Source organism: Xiphias gladius, chromosome 18 (assembly GCF_016859285.1).
Source record: "Xiphias gladius isolate SHS-SW01 ecotype Sanya breed wild chromosome 18, ASM1685928v1, whole genome shotgun sequence".
Classification (NCBI taxonomy): domain Eukaryota; kingdom Metazoa; phylum Chordata; class Actinopteri; order Istiophoriformes; family Xiphiidae; genus Xiphias; species Xiphias gladius.
The window spans coordinates 13043047-13064947 of record NC_053417.1 but is presented as its reverse complement, the minus strand read 5'-3'; the positions used below and the strand labels follow the sequence as shown (position 1 = coordinate 13064947).

Below are 21901 nucleotides of genomic sequence, written 5' to 3'. Positions count from 1 at the left end.
GGAAGTTAAGGTAAGAAACTGAACATAAACCTGCAAACCTAAATGTTTTTTAAAACCCAAATATTATACTTTTTCTCTCAGCCATAGTGCCAAAATGACTGCGAGTAATGAGAATATGATGTTATTTATTACAGTTTTCATGTATCAATATGAAACGCTACATTCTTAAAGATATCTACCCAACCTTGGTGATAGAATGCCAAAATCTTTTGACTATCGAACACTTAACAACCTGTATGCTTAAAAGGTGGTTGTAAAAGTTTGTTGGTTATGAGTTCATGTTGGTTACAATAGACAAGTTGACAAGTTGTTCTGACATGTTTTTTGGCAGCTAAATATGCAGCTTCTGGCAGAGATATGTGGGCTTCCAGGATGGTTGATAGCACGAGAAGGAAGTAGTGTAATTAGCCATTTAGCCATATGTTGGTGGAACATACTGAGCGTATGGACGGTGGTTTGAGAAGTTTCAATGGACTGATACTGTTGGTCATTGTTACCATTGGCATCCAACGTAATAAATATGAATTCAAGCTGACCACAGCCACTGTTCTTGATAAAAGACAAACTACCCACTTTTCACAGCCACATTTGAAAGCCTGAAAGGTATGAGCATTTGAAACTAAAGAAGATTTTGGCTGGAATATCACTTGAATGTGTGTGCAAGTAACGTACATGTGTTAGGAATTTAACTGGTGCATGAACTTTGCGTGTGTCTGATTGCTATAGCTGTGAGTCACCTCTGCCACTATGACGATGCTAATGAGTTTACAACCTGATCCAGGAGGGAGACAGTCAGTACCTTCCCTCTGTCTTCCCAGCATTCCCGCCACTGGAGCCTCTCCTCTTTCCCCTGGTGTCAGCCACTGCACAGCCCTTATCGGGCCATGGAGATGCTGCTCCAGTAGGACTGAAGTTTCAACTGGACCATTGCACCTACTGTGAAATGCCGCACACTTTTTGACCTTCTACTTATATAAGAGCAGGCCTGCAATGGAAAATCTTTCAGCCCCATCAAAACTATTTATGACTGTACAGCTACACACAGCAGTGTGCTCATAGTAAAAATAATATGGAAGGCTCAACCAGACACAAGAGGTGTGCTCAATAGCAGACCAGCAGTGGGTGGACAAAATAACAGAAACACTTTATATCTCTGCAGTCAGGTAGCAACTGCTGTAGATCACAATTCAGAATGCAGCTATACAAGTGAGTCATATTAATCACAGTAGCATTTTCTAAGTAATGTTTTGCAACTTACAGAAGGACAAAGATGCGAGAGGGTAACATAGATAAATTATTAGATAGGAAAATTAAGTAGAAAATTAAAATCAGCTAATGAAAAAGAAAAAGAACAGTAAAATTAATTAGGTTTTAATTAAGTTCAATCTACTATAAAGTATAAAATCATAAAGCTTTGAATTTATTTTTTAAACTCAATTTTAATAATTTAACAATATTATTCATTGATGTATTCATTTATATTTTTGACTTGTTTTATAACCTTTTACAACATTTTGTCAGTTTCAGAGCTCCATCAGATAATACCCGCCCACTGGAGTCACAAACAGCAAAATGAGAAAATGTGGCCCGATAATAGTATAAAAAACCATCATGATGTGCTGAACACAAGAAAGATGCTCTATTTGTTAGAACCTTGTCCAACGTGCTGTTACAACACTCCCTGTAACCTGTCTCATTCTTGAGTTTGTCTCTTTTGTTCTAAAGAAGTGAAAGGTATTGTTAAAAATTTTAAATGATAGAAAAAAAGATAAATTTTCCATACTGTGTGTCTATGTGCATATTTGTTACCTCTAAATAAAAAGAATCTTATTTCTGGTCATTTCACTATTTTACTATAAACACATGAACTTGCAGTCTATGACAAAAACAGGCAGCTACAAAATTTGGAAACTGAAACAGTTAATATAGCTTTGACTGATCTTGTCTTCAAAGGGGGGCTTGGGTCCAATTAAGAATCCTTTACGGTCGTCCTGTGTGAGAACTTTGGCACGTCAGATTCTCTGTTGGACACCTGATGTTGGGGGCCTCATATCCAGACTCCGTTTTAGTGGCCTGAGGTGTGACTTTAGCACCGCTGGTCTCACCCGCTGAGTCTGGATAAACACAATGACTTCATGGTGAGAGCCAAAGTTCATCCCACCATACAGGGGGGGAATGACATTATGAAAATGGAATTTAGTTTCCTTCTTTCAAACTGATACATTTCATAAAATTTAACAGCTTTAAGGAAAACACAGATTAAGTTTGATTAACATTGGTACAGTTGCATACGGTCTGATTTAAGCAGACAGTTAAACATACCAAAATTTGGTAAACACATTTGGTAAAACATACCAAAAATTAAAGTAATTATTTTTAACTGCTAACAATGTGGGCTATTGTTTGGAAACTGCTCATTCAGGAGTTGTGAGCCCCACCGTATGAAACAGAGTGGGGGGAAAAATGAATGGGATGTTTGTCTAGATATTGTGTTGCTTTTGGCAAAGCACCTGGTATTTCCCCTTTCCGTTGAGCAATGTGACACAAAACTGACTATTGTAGTAGTCTAAACTTACCCACAAAGTGAGTTATATAACAACAGGCACATTTGCAAATATTAACACTAAAGTCTGTGGCCCCAATGATGTCCTGTAAAGGCTGCTTAAAACAAGCTAGTTTGTACAATCCCATTTACATTGTCCAACCACTTTTAACCAGTCTCCTTCTGAACTGCTTCACTTGAAAGCTGGACAAAAAAGACTGTTGTCCTTGACAGAGGAGAGATGCAAGAAACATAAAAACTGGTATAGTGTACACACTTTTTTACAATCTCTCCTTAAACATATTCACAATGTTGCACCCGGTTGTACGCATGAAAACATACCAGAACCAAAGTTGCTGGATGGTCAAAAAACGGGGAGACCAATTTGCTTTGCCACTAGCGGGGCAAAAAATTTGCCGTCAAAGTAGGACTTCATGATGCTGCCTTCAAACTGAATGTTGTTGTGTTTTCAACATGAGTAGCCAAGTACACGATATGCTTGGTGCTGAATTTGTTTACATTGTGAGAAAAATAAAAGTGACCAAAAAAATGAACATTTACGTATTCCAATTTTTAAAAACTTGTTTGATTTTGTGTTTCCTGCCTTTCAGAGTGTAAGAAAAATACAGAGTAAACAGTTAACAAAGTTTATAATAAACTTAAAGAGTGCTTCTTACATGCTTATGTACAGTATCTTAGCGAAACATGCTAACATTTAGCATGTTGTTAATATCTTTAGCATCTCTCATGTTTAGCACCTCTGAAAGTACAATGCAGTTAAGGGTAACTCGAATCCAGTCATTAGTTTTAGAGGTTTCCTGAACTTAAGTGTTGTAAAATGACCAACGTCAAGACAAGATTCTTCCTCTGCGGACTCTGAATGAATGGACCAAAATTCAGGGCACCCCATCTGATATTTAGTGAGATATTTCACTCTTGACACTCCAGCATTGGTGAAAATGTATTTATATCATAAGGTTTAAGCTAGTACCTAATATTTTATTGTATTTTAGGGACAGATTTACCCACTCTGGGTTTTGTACCTGGTGGTAGAATCTTCCTTATTCAATAAAAATTCTTGGGAAATAGTTTGATCCTAATCTTGGTCAAGACTGGATGATGCACATCACCTGAAATAGCTCATTGAAACCGGATTGACTTCACAGTAAAAAATCCCAGGTTGAGTTTTTTTTTGTTGTCTGCCTTCCTCATAGTTATTCCTCATAATACCATGAGAGAGAGGTGAGTCACTATGATGGCTGCATGTATTATCAAGTTCATTTTACTGCTTTTCCATGATGATCCAAAACCAGAATAGAAAGGTGCTTTCAAATGATGACCTCATTGGCTGAATTACAGGGATAACAGTGTAATCAGTTGGATTACTACTGAAGTAATCAGATTACTTCCAACAGATCCGATTCATATACAATATAAGCATAATCCTCAAACAGCTACCACGGCATAGTGATTCAGAGGGTCCCTTTTAGTAGAGAGTCACAGATAATACTTTTTTTTTTTTCATTTTCAGCTTTGAGATAGGCAACAAACAATTCTGGTTTCATTTAACTGTCGAAATCTATTGGATAAGATGATAAGCATGTTTCACAGATATTGAGAGTAAATAAATTTGCAATTTTATGTACTGTAAAAGAATTATTTGCACCTCTTCAGTCTCACCATCAATATTTTTTAACATTAGATAAAATCCAAAAGAAATCAACAATTTCTCTAAAATTCAGGTAATATTTTTCCCTAGTAATTATATTTATCTCTTACTTCTCTACCCTGATATACATAGTGTAATGGTGATACTTATTATATCTTTACTGTTATTTTTTTTTAACTTTGACCTTTTAACAATATTTTAGATTTGACACTTTTTGGTTGGATCACAGCCATATAAACGTGAATGTCTGTCTGGCCTAGTGCTGAAGTTACATCATTGGTCGGGTGAATGCTGCATGACTTAAGTTAAACCATTGGACAACCAGAGGAATGTTGGAGTTTCCCCTCTGGCGGCTGCCTTTTTAAAATGAATTGACAGATTCTATTACATAATCGGGGGGGGTGTTTAAAGGCAGTGTTGCCAACTTAGCGCCTATGTTGCTAGATTTACTGACTTTTCAAACGCCTTCACAAAAGCACCTAGCAACAAATCTAGCAACTTTTTGGATAAACCATAGGTTTATAGGTGTATGGTGATTTTATCAGACGATGTCGCAGTTACAACATCAGGATATCAGCAGTGCAGTGAAGCAGCTTGGAAATGGCTTGGAAGTGACTGCTGATTGACATGTAGGCCGAATGGACCGCGTTTCAGTCACTATTTCATTCTTGTTCCGTTCTCTGACAGCAGAAACAGAAAAACATGTAAATGAGAACAGCTTTATTGGGAATTGGGCTGCATTAAATTACCGTACGTTTGAGCGCAGACAGGAGGAGAGAAGCAAACAGATAAACGGCTGAAACTGGCAGACACTAGGCAGAATGCAAATATGATGCAATGACGTCATGGATATGCTAATTAGCTTTTAATGTCATTTAGCGACATTCAGTTACTTTTCGAGTAGGTTTTAGCTACTTTTCATTGAAAGTAGTTGTTTACAGTGGTTACTCAACAGTTTTCAACTGCGTCCGCAATTTCACACATTGACCTTAAACGGTCCAGCCATATCCTAGGTTTTGACCTAGTGTTGTTACAAGAGAAGAGAAAAGATGAGAAAAGAAAAAAAAAAGGAATTAATCATTGTCCATTTCCTGTAATTTCCATGCTTGTCTTCTTGTAGATAGCAAGAGTGAGTCATCTTTGCCATTGAACTAAAATATTTGACAGTGCCTATAAAATGTTCCATAGTGGGAGGGTTTCTCTGAAGTCAGCAGAACAGATTTTGTACTTGCAAGCCCAGGAACCTTGATATTAAACGTCTCACTTTCTCCGAAAAAGGCTGAATATGTGGACAGTAGCAAAATCGGTGGGCACGGTCCAATTGTACTGATCCACACTTCTGCCAGCAAGAGTACTGGGTCCCAGTTCATTTGGATTTCTGCTTCGGGTTTATAAAGAACTGAATCAAATTCAGAAACAGCTTCAAAACAGCTACCCAAATTCATATATAAAAATGTTATAGTGAAGTAACAATAAAATAAAAAAAGTTTGTTGGTATTCTTGTTTATTAGCTGGCAATCAACTGTTAAAACCGAGTGCCCAAATATCTGTTTGGCCATGTTTTTAACATTAGCTAACATGGCACCATACTGTATCTACGTGATATCAGACCCATTTACTCAAGGGAGGATCATGTAAAATGATCAAAGAGACATTTTTGTCCTCTTTAGCTTTTAGATTTTATATGTTACACTGTGTTTTTGGTTGAAATGCCATTGATCTAACACATCCCTACTTGTTGGACGTTAACCATTTCACAAGATGCTTAGTACGTGCAATTAGATCTGCATGCTGAAATACAAAGAACACTCAGTGGCAATTATGTAAACCATAGAACTTAACTCAGTGAATTGCAGGCAAGCTAGTACAGGTAGTCTATTTCTATGACTTCGTCTACTGATGTGATACAAGACAATTTCTCTGGTCAGCTTTATATCTTGTCAGTCCCTTACCAAGATGTTTTATATTAAGTTACAACACATGCAGCTCAATCAGTTTTTTTCATTGATTAAATTACTGGGCCTTGTCGTGAGCTCTAAGAACAATCAAACAGGGTTTTAAAGAACAATTACACTCTATCTTGGAGGCATCAAGTGAAAACTCTACAGTTGGTTTTAACAGGCCGATGTCTGTTGTTGCCTCAGGTGCATCCATTTAACAATCCAGTTGAACAGGTTGGCATTACCTGAAAGCGAGCAGCACACGTTTCATTTTATGATTGTGAGTACAGCAGCTCACCATAGACAATGACCTAATTTATGAGCAAACACAGGATGATCATGAGTGTTTGACTCCTCCATCTGATTGATAAGACAACTGTCCACTTAAGGAGACCAACTGTGGAAAATTTGATGTTTTCTAGTGTGAGTCATGAATATTGCAACCTAAAACCTTTTATTTTTAACTTAATTCCTAAAAGGTCTAAATGGGAAAGTAAAAAGGCTAATTTGACTGCGTAGGATTAACTTCACAATTAACTTTACACTATGTTGGCAGGAAAAAACGCTAGGCTTGTGCCTTAACCATTTCCTTAGAGTGAGTTTCACTTTTTGCTGGCAGGTTTCTCATTTATGAACAAACTCCTTACATGCAAACAAGACATGTTTGCATACGCATCTTGCGTTATGAAAATTAGAACCTTTGATGCACAAACATCCTGCTTAAAACCTACCTTTGCATACCAGTGACAGGTGACTGGCCAAAAAGTGATGAAGGGCTAAAGAAAAATATCCCATATAGAAATGGCAGAACAAGACCCAGAATATCTGATGTTCACTGTTTGAAAAGAATATGATACATGACACATTCACCTCCTCAGTTTAGATATCACAGTGATATTTTTAACATCTACACAGTGTTTTCTTTTCAAATTACTAGAGTAAAATAAAACTTAATACCTAATACTGCCTAATACTTAAGTTTCAAAATGACGCTGATGTGTTTAAAGTATGTGAGCCAAAAATTAATTGACTCCTTAAGTCTACAAGGATTTTTCATGTTTGGGCATTCCAATGGAAGCTCCCATCTCCCCCTTTGATTGACACACACCATCCAGTGTGTTTAGTAACCACTCAGTGCAGCGTTGAGCCAACAATGAGCCCCATTTGGCTCCTGGAACGTGTGAAATGGCACACTTCTCCCTGAACCCCCCTGTCTTTGTTTTTGCGATTGATTTAACAGACAGAGGCAACTCACAGAAGGTGCGAGTCCTACTGGGTATTCACCACACACACACACACACACACAGCCTTTGACACAGCCCAAAACTCCACCCCTTTTACACACACACTCTCACAGGTCTGACTATACAGCCCTCACCCGGCCCACTTCTCTCTCAGTACAAGTCTGAATTCAGCAGGGAGTGCACTGCACTCTTGGAATACACTCATCCATCACAGAAGGACTAATTTGTCTACAGAGCAGCGCAAAGCCACACAGACCACAGCAGCATGGGGAGTAGCATGTCATGTGTCCCCCAGCACAACTTCAGATTCTCCAGCAAAAGTTTCATACGCAGAAACAGGTAAGAACAATCGGACTTGCCCAGGTATTCTTACTGTACTTGTATCAGTGTGTTAGCTCTGCACACAGAACATGTCATGCCCTTGACTGCCATTTGTTATTTTAGACTCTGTGTTTCAGCTGGAAGGAATTCTTGGTATTTCCCAGGGTTTGAGCAGTGGGGTTAAACGGAGGTTGTGAATTTTGTGAGGCCAGGGTCAGGATCATATGGTAAACCAGCATAGTCCAGGAGTCGTTCCTGAGTGGTGCCCGTCTGGCCAACGGTGTCAATGATCCAGTTACCATTTGCCTGCTCTTTGCATCTCTCTGAAGATGATCTGCCAGCTGTCAGTGAATCTGATTTCCCTCCAAACTCAGAACTTGACCCCCATTCATTATCACGATCACATGTGGGCAATTACAGTTACTAAGTGATAGGATCTGGTTTATGACACCTGATATATATGTTTATAGTTTGTAGTGATCTGACCTGAAGGCACTGAACATGAACACAAGAAATGACTGACATTAATGGGTTATGCTCTGTTTTCTTTCTGGTTTTCTTTAATCCTTTAGCATTATTTGCCTGGGCATGTTACACTCGGTACAGCCCACTCTGCTGGACCACCACATCTGGTTCTAATTAGCCTCTGCTCCTCTCCTATGCTCTGTGCTGTGTGATGATTCAGGGTCTGGTTTTGTCAAACGTGTCATATACTGTAGCTCTTGATTTTCAAACAAAGAAAAAGGCAGGGCAACCCTAAAACAAAAAAACAAAAACAAAACAGAAATGCTAGCACCCGACAACTCAGGCTTGAACACTGATACACCTTCCAAGTTGGATCGACGGTTCGGCATAAACACTACATCCATTTTGTTTCCTGTGCACCCTAGTAACTCTTTGTGTTGGTGAATCAGACTAGATTCAGGTATTCCCCTCAGAGAAGGGGAGTGAGAAGCATTGAATACCACAGCACTGACTTGGCGAATGTGGGGTGTGCAAATCCACTACCTATTATCTACATTCCTCTTTAACTTTCAACTGCAAATTGCATCAGTGTGCAGACTGCAATTGCACTAATCAATGAATGATGCTGGACATGGACTTCCTGATTAGACAGACCTTGATTCCCACCATGAAAACAAAAGTGCGTATTGTTGCACAGAGGACACTGGCACGCATATGTGCAGATAAGCAGATAAACTACAAGCTGAGATTGCACAAGCAGTCCCCAAGTCTTATCATTGCAGTCAGGGAGCTTCCTCATAAAGATGTGACACTAATGGTAACAGATGAGGGTCATGCAAAACAAAGAGGGACATTGAATGCTGATTTTCTTATGCATATCCTCACTATCAGAAACACAAGACCTGATTGTTCTTATCATTTAAATGGCTGGCATTGATTGACAGAGGACAAAGACAGGGCCTCTGGTTAATTTATATGTCCTGAGACAAAAAATATAATTCAAAGTCCTTAATCTTCTGTGAAAATTGAATTGTGTCGGTAGTTCAGGATTCAGTGTGACTTGATTACTATGGAAAGAAGTGGAAAAACATACAAATAAGTCACTGACACTGAATTTTAAATGCAAAACAGTAGAGCAAAGACTGCTGTAATTAGGTCAAAGCTCCATCTGACAACAGTAGGTGACAGTGATCTCCAATAAACAGGAAATACTCCTTGTTGACACTGCAGTTGGGAAGTTAACTGAACGGCAAGCATGGAATAGATGGTAAACATTTGAGAGTGAGTGGTAACACGTGGCTTTCCTTTCTCTTGGGCAGCAGCCGCCTGTTTCGCAAAAAGAACCCACAAGAGGGACAGGAGAAGTCCAACAGCATCATCAATATCTTGTGCACTGTCACCCCCAGGAAGGTAAGAACCTCCATCAGGTTGGAGGAGATGGCAATAACATGAAACTCAATCATCTGCATACTAAACAAAACTGTTCTGCTATAATCGTCAACCTCTGTGTGATTTGACTTTATTGCCATCTCTCTGACTGATTTTAACAACAAGTGTAACTGTTTTATTCATGTCTTCATTAACATTATGACCGGTTGCAGGAAATGTCCCCTAAAGATCTGCAGACAATAGAGAACATAAAATGGGATCCTCCGTTTCCATATGACCCAGCCAGCGGCTGGAAGAAGAGCAGCATCAATGTGAAGAATTACGGACGGATGATTCACAGCTCCAAAGTTCGTTTCCGCTTCCTCCACTGCCAGGTGAGTGGAACAAAAAAACTTCTCAGTGACTCTATGTTGAAGCAACAGGAAAACAACTATAAAAGAAAACAAAGCTAATGCTGCACAATCCTCCTTGTGGTTAATGAGGTCTTAAACAACAACCAAGCCTACAATGACACATCATGCCAGTCATCTATGTGAACCCTTTGAGTGTCAAAACCAAAAAAACAGGTGGAGAGAAACAGGATGTTGCTCTGCGGCCACCAGACACACTGAAACTCGCTGCTGGCATTGACGTGGTGGCTGGCTTTGAATAATCCAATCAGTTTTCCACAGAGTGGGCCGCAGCCTGTGTTTGGACATGCTCACTTCTGCTGCAGTTGTGAAACATCTCCGAGAGAAAACCTCAGGGTAGAGAGAGTTCCTCTGATCCCAGGGACTGATAAGAGGACGTGCCGGCTCCTCACTGTGGGAACTGCAGTTTATCAGAGCTGTGACACAACAGCTGTCAAAATGTAGAAAGAAAAGACTGATTGAAGGAATGACGTCATGATGCCAAAAGAACACATTGTATAAAACAGAAAAAACATACTGCAAAGGAAACATGTATTGCATAGCTGTTGACAAAGAAAGCCACTACAGGCAGAGAGGATTGCAAAAAGAAGTGACTTTAAAATCTCATTTTGTGGTCACTGTAGAAATTCCTTTCCGGGAATCCTTGTGCAGCCTACGAAATCCGAACATTTCCTGTAGGTGCTCCATGAATCAGCAGATGATGCAAGAGCAAGACGTTTCAATATGAAATAAAGAATCAGACATCAACCCTAAAGAACAATTCATCTTAGATTGTGGTGGCGAGGCTTATTAGGCTGTAAAATATGACTATTTCCTCATCTGGGACCAAAATCAGAGCACAACATGGGCTTTCAGTCATGTGCCTATGTGCAAGGTTTCCTTTCATCAACACTAAACCAGCTGATTTTATTGGTTAGTTTTCTATTTAGGTCTGACAATCTTTGAAATCAGCTGTTTGTTTCTGTTTTAAAACCTGCTCACATTGTATGTGAATTTTAATAGCACTGTAATACAAGTATTGTACTTTTCCTGCAAAACCATTTATTCTCACAGGCAGAATATTTTATCGTTTCACTTATCATCTCTGCAGGAGGTACATGACTGCTACCTGGATCTTTTCCAGACACACCTTCATTTTGTTTCCAACAACACAACCGGATTGACATACCAGGTGAGTTTTTTTTTTTTTTCCTTAACTCAGGCAATAGAAAAAACGATCACATCTTGTCCTTCAAATCCATGGTTCCTCAGTATCAACCATTATTCTCAGGATGGATGTTTATAGTTCTGATATTTCTGTGGGGCACAGTTTTATGTTACGTGATCATACCTTTTGACATGCGTACCCTGTCAACCAGCAGTGTGTTGGTAAACAGAAAGTATGAATGTTACTTTACCACTCATAAAGTGTGCGCAGCCATTAATCATCGTTTTACTTTGTCTGTTGCAAGCTTACCTTCATATCAAAAAGTGGCAGGTGAGCACCTGTATACGGAATCAGTTAGAATATAGATGACGGCAAATGCAAGGCAGACATGGATGCATCATCGGGTTAAACGCTTACCTCAGTGTCATGGTGATTCATTTTTTCTTTGCTACAATTTAGAGCTGAACCGTTGGCTCAAATAGAGCATAACAGCAAGGGAAATGATGCAGAGAATGCTTTCAGTAGTTGAATGAGAGAATGTTTTGGTCTAAAGAAACGTGACTGAACTTCTTATTGCTTTGTGTTTAGGGAACTCTTCCGCTGAAAGAGCTAACCATCTGTAACCTGCAACAGAACTGCAACCATAGTCAACCCCAGGAATTCGCCTTTCAAATAAACGGTAAGTTCTACTTCAGTAGAAAACACACAAGTACTTGTTGGCACCGAGCCCTGGAATGTCATAATCATCTGTTTTGAGTTTTATTGGTTGAGCTGAATTTAGCTTATCAATCACTCAGACTGGAACCGGCTAATCCAGCAGGATGTTAACAAGTCAGTGGCTGACTTCAAACTTCAAAAAAGGATGAACTAGAGCTGGACTGAGAGTCCTGGTCTTTGGCTTATTATTTATCCAAATCTAATGCTCACAGTTGTTTTCTCTGCTGGTGGTCTGCTATGTTATCAATAATGGATCAAAGTAAAAATTCTCCTCCCTTAAAAAACAGCAAGAAATCCCACGCTATTTTTAAGCTGCAGCATTTCCTATGTTGTCACATTCCAGGGATTCAAAGGTGCCGCAACCCTCTTCACCTCCACTCAACCCCAAGACTAACTAGAGCTGGGCCCCCCTCACCCTTCATCAGGGGGCCAAACCGGTCCTAAAGACCCTGCTTGTTAGACAACAGGTGCACTACAGTCAGCCCAGCTGTCGTGCAGAAAAGCCCAGCTACCGCTCTTAGCCTTGTCACTGCATATAATCTATGGTACATTCCAAAAACTGCTCAGGTTAATGTCTGGGAGAAAAGCCACTTAGCTTTCGAACTCTTAATGGACAAAACAATCTGAGACTTGATTTCTTTTCATTAAGTATAAAGAAGAGGCTGTGGGGACTAGAGAGCTTTGGTTCTTACCTGGGAAAAAATAAATTCAGTTGAGTCAGGATTTAATGTAAAATGACTGAATGAAGGGTGTAAGGTATCTGTGTTTATATTTCTTTACCATTACTTTCTTACTGAACTCTGAAACATCTCTGCCGTCACAATACTTACACTCTTTAACAATTCCACAGATCAAACTTGGTATTTTGTGGTATTGTATTTCAGTTTGTTTTCATTGTTCAGTGTGGACTTTTACCTATCTTATGGGAATCATCGCTGGCAGCAAACATAGAGGAAGCATGACGAAGTTCTGAGTCAAGTGAGAAATCTCATGTAGTGATGTCCCCTCTGTGAGACCTGCGTCTTGCTCTGACTGAGCTGAAAATATGAATCAGCTTTAGTGTAAAGTGGTGTTGGTGAGTTAGTGGGTGACAGAGCAAACACAGCACGAGAGGATCTGTAGAAATCCCCTTAAGCTTTTACACAGAATTAATGTATCTATGAAAGTTAGATAATGAGAGTGAATTACCTTTAACAACAGTTAATGACCTCTGCAGACTGTCTGAAAGTTAGAACGAGACAAGGTCTGATCATGTGCTTCCAGTCCCAAAAGTTTTCACTTCACTCGTCTTGCTTGAAATGTGGGAAAACATAACTTTTCAAAGGAGTGCTATGGTCAAGGTCTACAATGAAGAGTTGGAATGAAGAGAAAGTTAAACAGATGAGACCAGAGTAGCTGCTTAAGGAGCGGTCAGTGGGCCACGGTTCCAGACAATTACAGTACAAAGCCATGGGGCTGGAATGAAAGAGGCTATCTGTGCTGGTTATCTCTGGTATGTGTGGGACTGATAGATAGAAGGAGATTCCAGCTCTTTTCGTCCAAGGCCCTGTTCATTCCTGCTGGGTAAACAGTGTGAGGGAGGGAGAGTCTGCTACCGCTTGAAATGCCAGATGAAGCAGGTCAAGGGGTGTCTTCTACAGTAGGTCGTACATGTGGTTTAAAGTCTTAAACAGACGTTAACATTTATTGTACTTATTGCACAACTTGTTCTGAACAGCCAAGGAAGCAGAGTGTGAACTTCATCAATGATTCACCACCGTGGCAGAAAGCTTTCTGAAAAAAGGCTGGGAAAGAAAAGCCTGGGTAACACTTTCCTGTTTTGACCTTGTGACCTTTGCACCCTGCAGGCGTCAGCCTTAACCCCATCATTGTCTACTGTGCCAACCAAGAAGAAATGGACCTATGGTTTGGCCTGCTCAAAGAAAACATTGAGGCAAATGGAGGCACTGCAACTGTAACCGAAAACTACACCAGAGTGAAAGTAAGTTAAGCAACACTTTTTTACGCCACCTTGCTCCAAATAGCCTAAGTTTACATTACATCAGGCTGGATAAAAGTGGGCTCTTGTGTTGCAACAAAGATTCATATTCTTTTTTTTTTTTTTTTTTCCCTATTCAAACGGGCATGTGAGTGTGGTGGTCTTTTAATCCACCTGGTTGATTAGCCAAAAAATTCTTTGGCTTCAACCACTTCTGATAAAACAGGATGTGTGTGAGCGTGTAGAGTTGGTGAGTCAAGTAGGTCACTAATGGCTCTGCCTGAGGCCTGGATACTAGGGAGTGGCCTTGACCGCATCACAGCCAATATCCAACTAACCCCTCACATCTGCACAGGGTTAAAGTGCTGACTCCACACCCACAGGTGGGGAAATGGCTGATGAAACACATGAAGCTAAATGTGTCACGACAGAACAAAATAACTGAACTGATGATGCTCTTATAAGCCCGAGCTTATAAGCCTTTTCTATGAACAAACATGAGTAATATTCCCAGAGAAAAAAATCCAAATCGACCTGTTTAAATTTGTTTAAGAGCAGAGTTCTGTTCATATTCAGATGGCTGATGATACTGACCGACTTCCGTTATCCCCTGTGTACCTTCTGCAGCTAAACCAGGACGAGGCTCCTGAGGGCAGAGAGGAGCTGAGGAACTCCATCAACAGAGAGCCCATCTATGAGTGGGAGGGCTCTCAGCGAGACAGCCTGGGCCCCATCACCTATGTCACTAAGGTCCGACTGCAGCACCTGCCCTGTCAGGTATGACATCACTGCCGCTTATCAAGAGTGACTCACTATTTCTGGTCACACAGTAAAAACACACTGTGTTTGCTCGTTCCCATTTGTGGAAATGTACAGTACAACAGACTGCAAGTCATGATACAATCATGAATTTTTCACTTGATGAATACGAAACAGGATAACATCATCTTTGAATCCAAGTGACTCAAATAGCTCTTAAATTGTGAAACAAACAAAGTACTCCAACATAATGTAAGGAGTGAATGGGATGGATGGAGTCTATATTTTGGCAAATGATACCTCTCCAGCAGATATAACTCTATTCTATAACACTGTAAAACAGTGTCAGACACCTGCAACCAGCTGATGAAGAACATACTATATGACTCTTTGCTAACCAGATCAGACAAAAGCACCAACAAAAAGCCTCACGTAACAGCCAATAAAAACACTAGTCATGATACAGCTTGCATGGATATCTGTAATTAATTCTCTGTGGGAAATAGCAGCAGTCCTATTGAAGTGTGTGAGATTTAGGGCCTGGGTGTGTGAGAGGCATTTGCCTGGCTTACACAGTGAGTCAACTCACCTCACAGCTGGAATGTCAGCTGTCTGTCCAGACACACCCTCTGAGAGGGAGAGGAAACATAAACTCCTAGTCTGCTGCACCTTTAAATGCCCCACTAACTGGTTGGACTGAAGGTCTCAGTGGGATTTAAACCGTGCCTCTCAAGAGAGTATTAAAGGATAACTGGGGTTTTTTGTTTAATGTTTGCACCAGGTCTCACAGTTGCCTCTGTGTTTTGTATTATTCAGTCTTATCTTCACACGGGCAGAATGACTGGAGTTATCATGGCTTATTTTCTCACCGTCAGAAATTTAAAAAACATATTTGGTGCCATTTTTTCTTGTACAATATCAAAACTTGAAAAATGTATAGAGATATATATAAGACAGTTAAAATTAAGCTTTAATTTGATTTGCTCCAAGTTTCTCTATTACTTTAACTCAAGGATTTTCCATTCACCTTGCACTCGAATGGAGAAACAGACGTCTCCACAAAGGAATAATCCCTTGTGTTGCCTTAGAAATGTTGTGGTCTATCACTGTCTTCCTATTTAGGATAGGACAGTATATTATGGAAATGTAAACAAACCATAGAGGGTGGCTAACTGGTCTTACCTATAGATGACAATAGTATTCAGGTAATGGATAATAATAATGTCCCATAACAACAACATTGAAACACAACTACACACACACATAAAGCTCACTAGCAGCTATAATCTTGTGTCCACAGGAACAGAGTGACAGATTACTGGTGATGTACCCAGCAACGCTGATCATCCTATCAGAGGAGAATGATGGGCTCTTCTATAAGGTAAAACTGACCTATTACTCTCAAACTTGCTCATATCTTGAGTTGTGTGCATGCAGTATTTCCATTGTTTTCTTTCAGAGAGCTGTGTTTAAGAGTCATTATGATTGCAGGGGAAACTGCCACTCAACATGATTACTGTGACCACACCCTGCCAAGACATCAAGCCTAACACCTTTATGATTGAAGGTAAACAGATTGAATCATTGAACTGCTTCACTACACACTGGCATTCAAACAGACATGTTAAAGGGATTTTAATGAGTGTACATTCTTATGCATGCTTTACGTTAAGTGCCCTTTTCCATGAATCTGCTGGCGTCACAGAGTGTGACCCTCCATGAATGAACTGGTTTTATCCCCAGTGAATGACAATCTGACTATAGCACATTCCAGTGAGCGACTGGACCGAATGACAGGCTTTGTCCTTCCTCTCCTCTCTTCCCAGGGAAGCTGATCAACCCCATAGTGGTGTCGTGCTTGGATAGGACAGCGTTCTGCGACTGGATCCAGCATTTCAAAGCTGCTGACGTGCCCGTTCTCAGCCCCCCACCCCCTGTGTATGACATCATCTACACCCCGACGCAAAGAGAGGTAAGGCCCGCCTTCCTTCCTTTCATGAGCCAAGAACAATTACGTTGTTCACAACTGCCGATGATTGGTAACTATCGAGCAAGCTATCGCCACTTGGTTTGTGAACCTGCGGGTGGGGTGAATTCAAGTATGAGTAAAAGTGATAAGGCAGACAGACAACATGGTCCTGCCTCTTTTGTAAATTAACATTCAGCGTGACTATGAAATTATTTACAATTACTACATCTACTACTGCCACCAAATCAGTGCAACATAAGGCTAAAAATGACAAAAGTCTAGAATCTTTGCTCATTTTCTTTAATTTCTATTGTGTCCTATAATCTCTAGGCGCCACAGTTTGACAGGTGGAGCGGAAACAGCCAAGGACGAACTGAGTCCTTAAAGTTCAGCCATTCACCGAGTGGACAGGGGTCCCACAACCTTCAGTTACCCATTAATGAAGACAACCCTCTCTCCCCAGGATACTCTGAACCCCTCTGTGTAAGTCAGCTATGTGCTACTTCTCAAGTTCAAGTATTCTTGGACTAACAAACTGAGGCAAACACACCAACAGTACGATATTTGCACAGCTATAAATGTGGTAGGAGTGAGTTGTGCGTTGCTAAAAAAAACTTTTGCGTTTGTTTTGGTGGAGCTGAGCAGCAACACAAAAGTTAATTATTAAGTGAAGTCTAGAGACCAAAGTGCTCCTGTAACAGCCACAAAGACTTAAGTGATAATCCTAAGGCCCTCTAGTAAGAAAAAAAAAAAAAAAAAAAACATAACAAAGTCAATAATTTTTACCATATCAACATCTGCCCATGAAAACGACTTTTGGACATAGGGAAATAAGAGGCCCATAAAGGCTGATTCAGCAGAGAAAAGTTTACTTGTTGATTTATACCATGTAAGAAGTACCAAAGGCTTCTGCATTATCAGGACTATTGACCACACTCCCCCAGGAGAAGGGCTATGTAGACTGACCGTCCATCCAATTAGCTTCAAGTGGAGAGGGCTCAGTGCCCAGAAGACATGTTGTTGTTCAGCTTCTGACCTGAACCATTACTCTCCCACTTCAATTGATGGAGACCTTTCTCACGAAAAATCACAGAATGATGCTGAAAACTAGAGAGGATAAACAGTTTATAACATTTGCTCTACTTGGACTCAGTAGTGAAATCCCTGATGCCGGCCGTGTTGTAAAGCTAGAACTCTTGGCTGACATTTGCCCTGTGTGTGTTTGATGTCCCTACAGTACAGCTCCAGCCGTCCCTCCTCGACTGAGACTGCCCGCCTGGGCAGCAGGACCAACAGCGTGTCTTCCCACACCAGGCCCGAGCATGACCTACGACCTTTTTCACTGCGCTACTCCTCACCCCAGCGCAGTTCCCACCTCCAGCCTGCTGAGAGCTCGGTGCTGTCTCAGATCTACAGCACACCCTACTCTGCCCTGCATCGTGCCAGCCCACAACGGCTGGAGAAAGCCCCACTCGTCAAGGTAATTCAGTCTGGCGTCTAACATGAAAAACCGAATATTCCCTTTGAGACTGTTGACTGATTTTACATGTCATGTGCGCAGTGACTAAAATAGACACCCCAAGCAGTAGGCTGAGAGGGGTCATGAGGTATATGGTGAGAACAAATGGGGTAATAGTGGTATTTGTGAAGAACTGAGGTTGAAAGATCAATCTATGTGATGGCGCAGAGAATGAAATCTCTATTACAGTTCATAAACAAAACTAAAGCCACCAACAAGGAAACATTTACTATACTTAAGGGCTATCCCTACATCCCAATGGCAGTGAGAGTGCAGTTATGAACACTGACAGCTGACTGCTGATTTGTGAAACAACAGATTGTTGTCACACCAGCACTGTTGCAGCTCATCACTGGCATTAGTCCTAAACTTCTACTTGGTAATCTGACCCTAAATCCCAAAACGAAGTGTGGTTTATGTGACTGTCTTATGTTAAGCTGAAGAGCGTGAGAGAGAAAGACAGATAGAGCGATAGAGCCAGAGAGGAGGAGGGAGAATCAGTGATTGATTTTCCTCTCATCCCCTGGTGTTTTAAACTAACTCCTGGTCTGAATCTTTTCTGATCAGTCTAACAGCTGGAGCACACCTCAGACATCCTTGAACTACTCCCTGAACGCCCCCCAGCGCCACTCAGACATGTGCGCCTCCCGACAACCCTTGTCACCCCTGTACGATGAGCCCTGCAGCCCTGAAATCTACTCCCTGGATGAGGCCAGGCCACTGGTAAGTGATACTGGTTCTGCAGGTTCACTTTACACCTGCACGGCCTGTCTGATATCAAGCAGTGCACGTGCGCACACACACACACACACACACACACACACACACACACACACACACACACACACACACACACACACACACACACACACACACACAGGTCTCTACTGTGAATGTGAAGACTTGGCAACAATCAGTAATTATATAATCAGGATCTCTGCATAATCAAGCCAAATACCGAACGTGTGTGTATACCTTTATACATGCAACTTTCACCTGCGTGGATGAATGTCTACACAAATTTCCACTCAAAAGTCAAGTTTATTTTATTTATCAGTCTCTGGTCAAGGTGGTAGACATGTTTTTTTTTCAGCACGTTAAATTATCCATACGTAATTTCTTCATAGGAAGATTTCATCATTACTAAATTTACGAAAATTAATAAATGACTTGTTTCACTATTCTTGTTTAAAGCACCAGACCTGGCAAGAGCCAATTCAGCACCACCACCACCAGCAGGCCACCCAGCTCCTACCCTCCTCCATCCAGCTCCTACCCTCCTCCTTCCAGCTCCGCACCCCTCCCATGGGCAGGCGCTGCAGGAGAAGCCTGGTTTTGACCAACTCCCAGGGACAGGCTCTGGGCCTGGAGATGGAAAATCCTCAAAGCCAAGCAGAGCAGAGAGCCGAGGCCACTTCTAGGCTAAAGCTGCTGCCTGCACCCGGCCAAGTGCAAGAGCAGGTGAGAAATACAGAGATACTCATCTCCCAGGACACTCCTGTTTCTGGAATGCTGTGGTATGAAGTGCAACGATATACTGGTTCTGAATATTTGAACAGGTGCCACAAATAAAACAGTCTTTGATATTTTAGGAAATATTAGAATGTTTGTTATAGCTGATCACAGGAAGTAACTTTCTTTTGTTTTCACATCTGTTGACAGTCACTTCTCCCATCGAGCTCTGCGAGGAACACCTCTCAGATGCCTTACGGTTACTCACCAGGTAAGAACTGAAGGCATGCAATCATAAACCTGATGAAACATTCTTCTTTTAATGCATGTCTTTAGTGTGCAAGTGTGTTGACTGGATTCAGAGGTCAAGCATGTTCAGCGGTTTTACAATAAATCATTATATGCTTCCAATACAGACAAAAAAAAAATGTAATTAAAGATGTTTTATCATGTCAAAGAAAAAGGGAGAGTGCCTATTTTCATGGCATGGCTAGATACCATTATATTTCTATTGAGAAACAATGGTCGCACATTCAAATCACAGCAGACACTGCGGCATCATATTTCCTCACAAGTGTGAGTTATGAAAGTCAGCACTGTCCGCTGACTTCCTACGTACCACCAAGGACACAGAGCATTGCTCACACTCCATTATAACTTAAATTAAACACTGCAGGCACTTTGGATTGATTGAAGTCCTGAGTCTGTCAGCAGGTAGACAGAAGGTTAAAGGCTACGGAATTGAAAGTGCAGGAAATGCACAAATGTGCCAGTGACATGGAGCTTAGTGCAGCTCTAAATGCCATTTGTGCACATGCCCCATGTGGGGGAGGGCCCGTGTAAGAGAACACTGTTCCACAGACAGGATTTACTCCTTCACTGTGATTGACAGCACACAACTGGGCTGCACACATATCTACAGGCTCTTTTATCACATATGAAAACAAGGATAGGATGTACCCGGTGATTGCAAATTAATTCTTAAACGTGCTATGACCAAGTGATTTTATCTGACAGGTTGCATGTTACTGTACTATTGGAAAAAAAAAAAGAATGAAGTAGTAGTTTAGTGTAGTAGGGGCATGTTATGCTACTGGTTTTACAGTAAGATTAAATGTTGGGACAAAGCCAATCACACCGTAGTACACAAGTACTTTGGGACTATGTCCAAGTTTATTCAGTCAGGGCGAGGTTTTGTCTTTTATTGTTACGAACTGAAAGCCTGGGAATCTGTTCTCGCTCTTATAGATCACCACTCGTACCTTGAACCCACAGAACCAGATGACCAGGAAATGGACTATGATAACATTTGGGAGTACGACTGTGATACTGGAATGATTCAGCCAACGTCTGGAATTTCGACACACTGGACAGGATTAGACTTTGGGGCCAGAGGCCCTGGTGCCATGGCAACCCACCAGAGATGGTCATAAAACAAAACAATAGCCAGGCCACTCGTCTGGACGTGTACAAACAACAGATCTCTATCAGAGGGATAATAAAAGCCAACTAGCACAGCCTGTGTTGCTCCTGCTGTGGACAGTGTGAACTAACAGATCCCATGAACTGGGCTGTTAGATGTTGGATAGTCAAGCAGCGGAATGATGAGTGCAAGTATGAAGAGCAACGGGCTAAATCAAAACATTATGAAAGTGATAGAGACGGACTTCAAATGTCATTTTGATATGTAGCATTCAAGAGAGTAGACAGCACAGTATACATACTGTGTAGCTTTAATGTTATTTTTTAATGCATTTCATAATTGCACTAAAGGTTTTAATATGTAGTTCAAGAACCTCCAGTTTTTTGATAAATCAAGTATTTTCTGACATGCTGTCCAGTTTACATTTTGTTATTTTTTTCTTTTTGTTTCTACTTAAAACTATAAAAAGCATTCCATCAGGGCTTGTTATAGTAAAGGATGTATATTTTTGTAAATGTTGTACATTTATTATTTTATTATACTGGATTGTCATTGCAAATAGATGTGGCTCTAACTGACTGCATTGGTGCTAATGTTACTATCACTACAGCCGAGTAATGATATCTGTGTGGCTTCCTTTTTTCCCATTTTTGTTTGAATTGTTTATTTATATTTGGAAATAAAAGTAGAAATATTGATCAACAAGTTTATCTGTATTTTTTCTCATTCTAAGGATACTCTTTAATCTGTTGTATGGAAAGTAAATGCAGGATTCTGTTAAGTACCTTGGCTGTTTTAAAGCAAAGTTCTGAGAGATGTAGATGATAAATCAAAGAACTGTCAAGATTAGATTTGGTCATGAAAAACGAATGAGACAGACAACAGCAAACATGTTATGCCTCATGAATGATGCACTCCCTTTCCAGGCCTTCCAAGCCAGTATCTGTCACCATGGGT

At 40.7% G+C, this 21901-nt stretch overlaps 1 protein-coding gene across 1 annotated transcript; it reads left to right on the top strand.

Moving 5' to 3' along the window:
- Positions 1 to 7574: 7574 nt before the first annotated feature.
- Positions 7575 to 21572, top strand: plekhn1 (pleckstrin homology domain containing, family N member 1). Its single transcript, XM_040153206.1, has 16 exons — positions 7575 to 7734; positions 9501 to 9591; positions 9783 to 9944; positions 11071 to 11151; positions 11716 to 11806; positions 13692 to 13825; positions 14450 to 14599; positions 15882 to 15962; positions 16073 to 16148; positions 16408 to 16553; positions 16881 to 17033; positions 17788 to 18030; positions 18637 to 18792; positions 19264 to 19530; positions 19732 to 19792; positions 20770 to 21572. The coding sequence occupies exons 1-16, from the start codon at positions 7661 to 7663 to the stop codon at positions 20952 to 20954; spliced, it is 2151 nt and encodes a 716-aa protein (XP_040009140.1). The 5' UTR covers positions 7575 to 7660; the 3' UTR covers positions 20955 to 21572.
- The last annotated feature ends 329 nt before the right edge of the window (positions 21573 to 21901 follow it).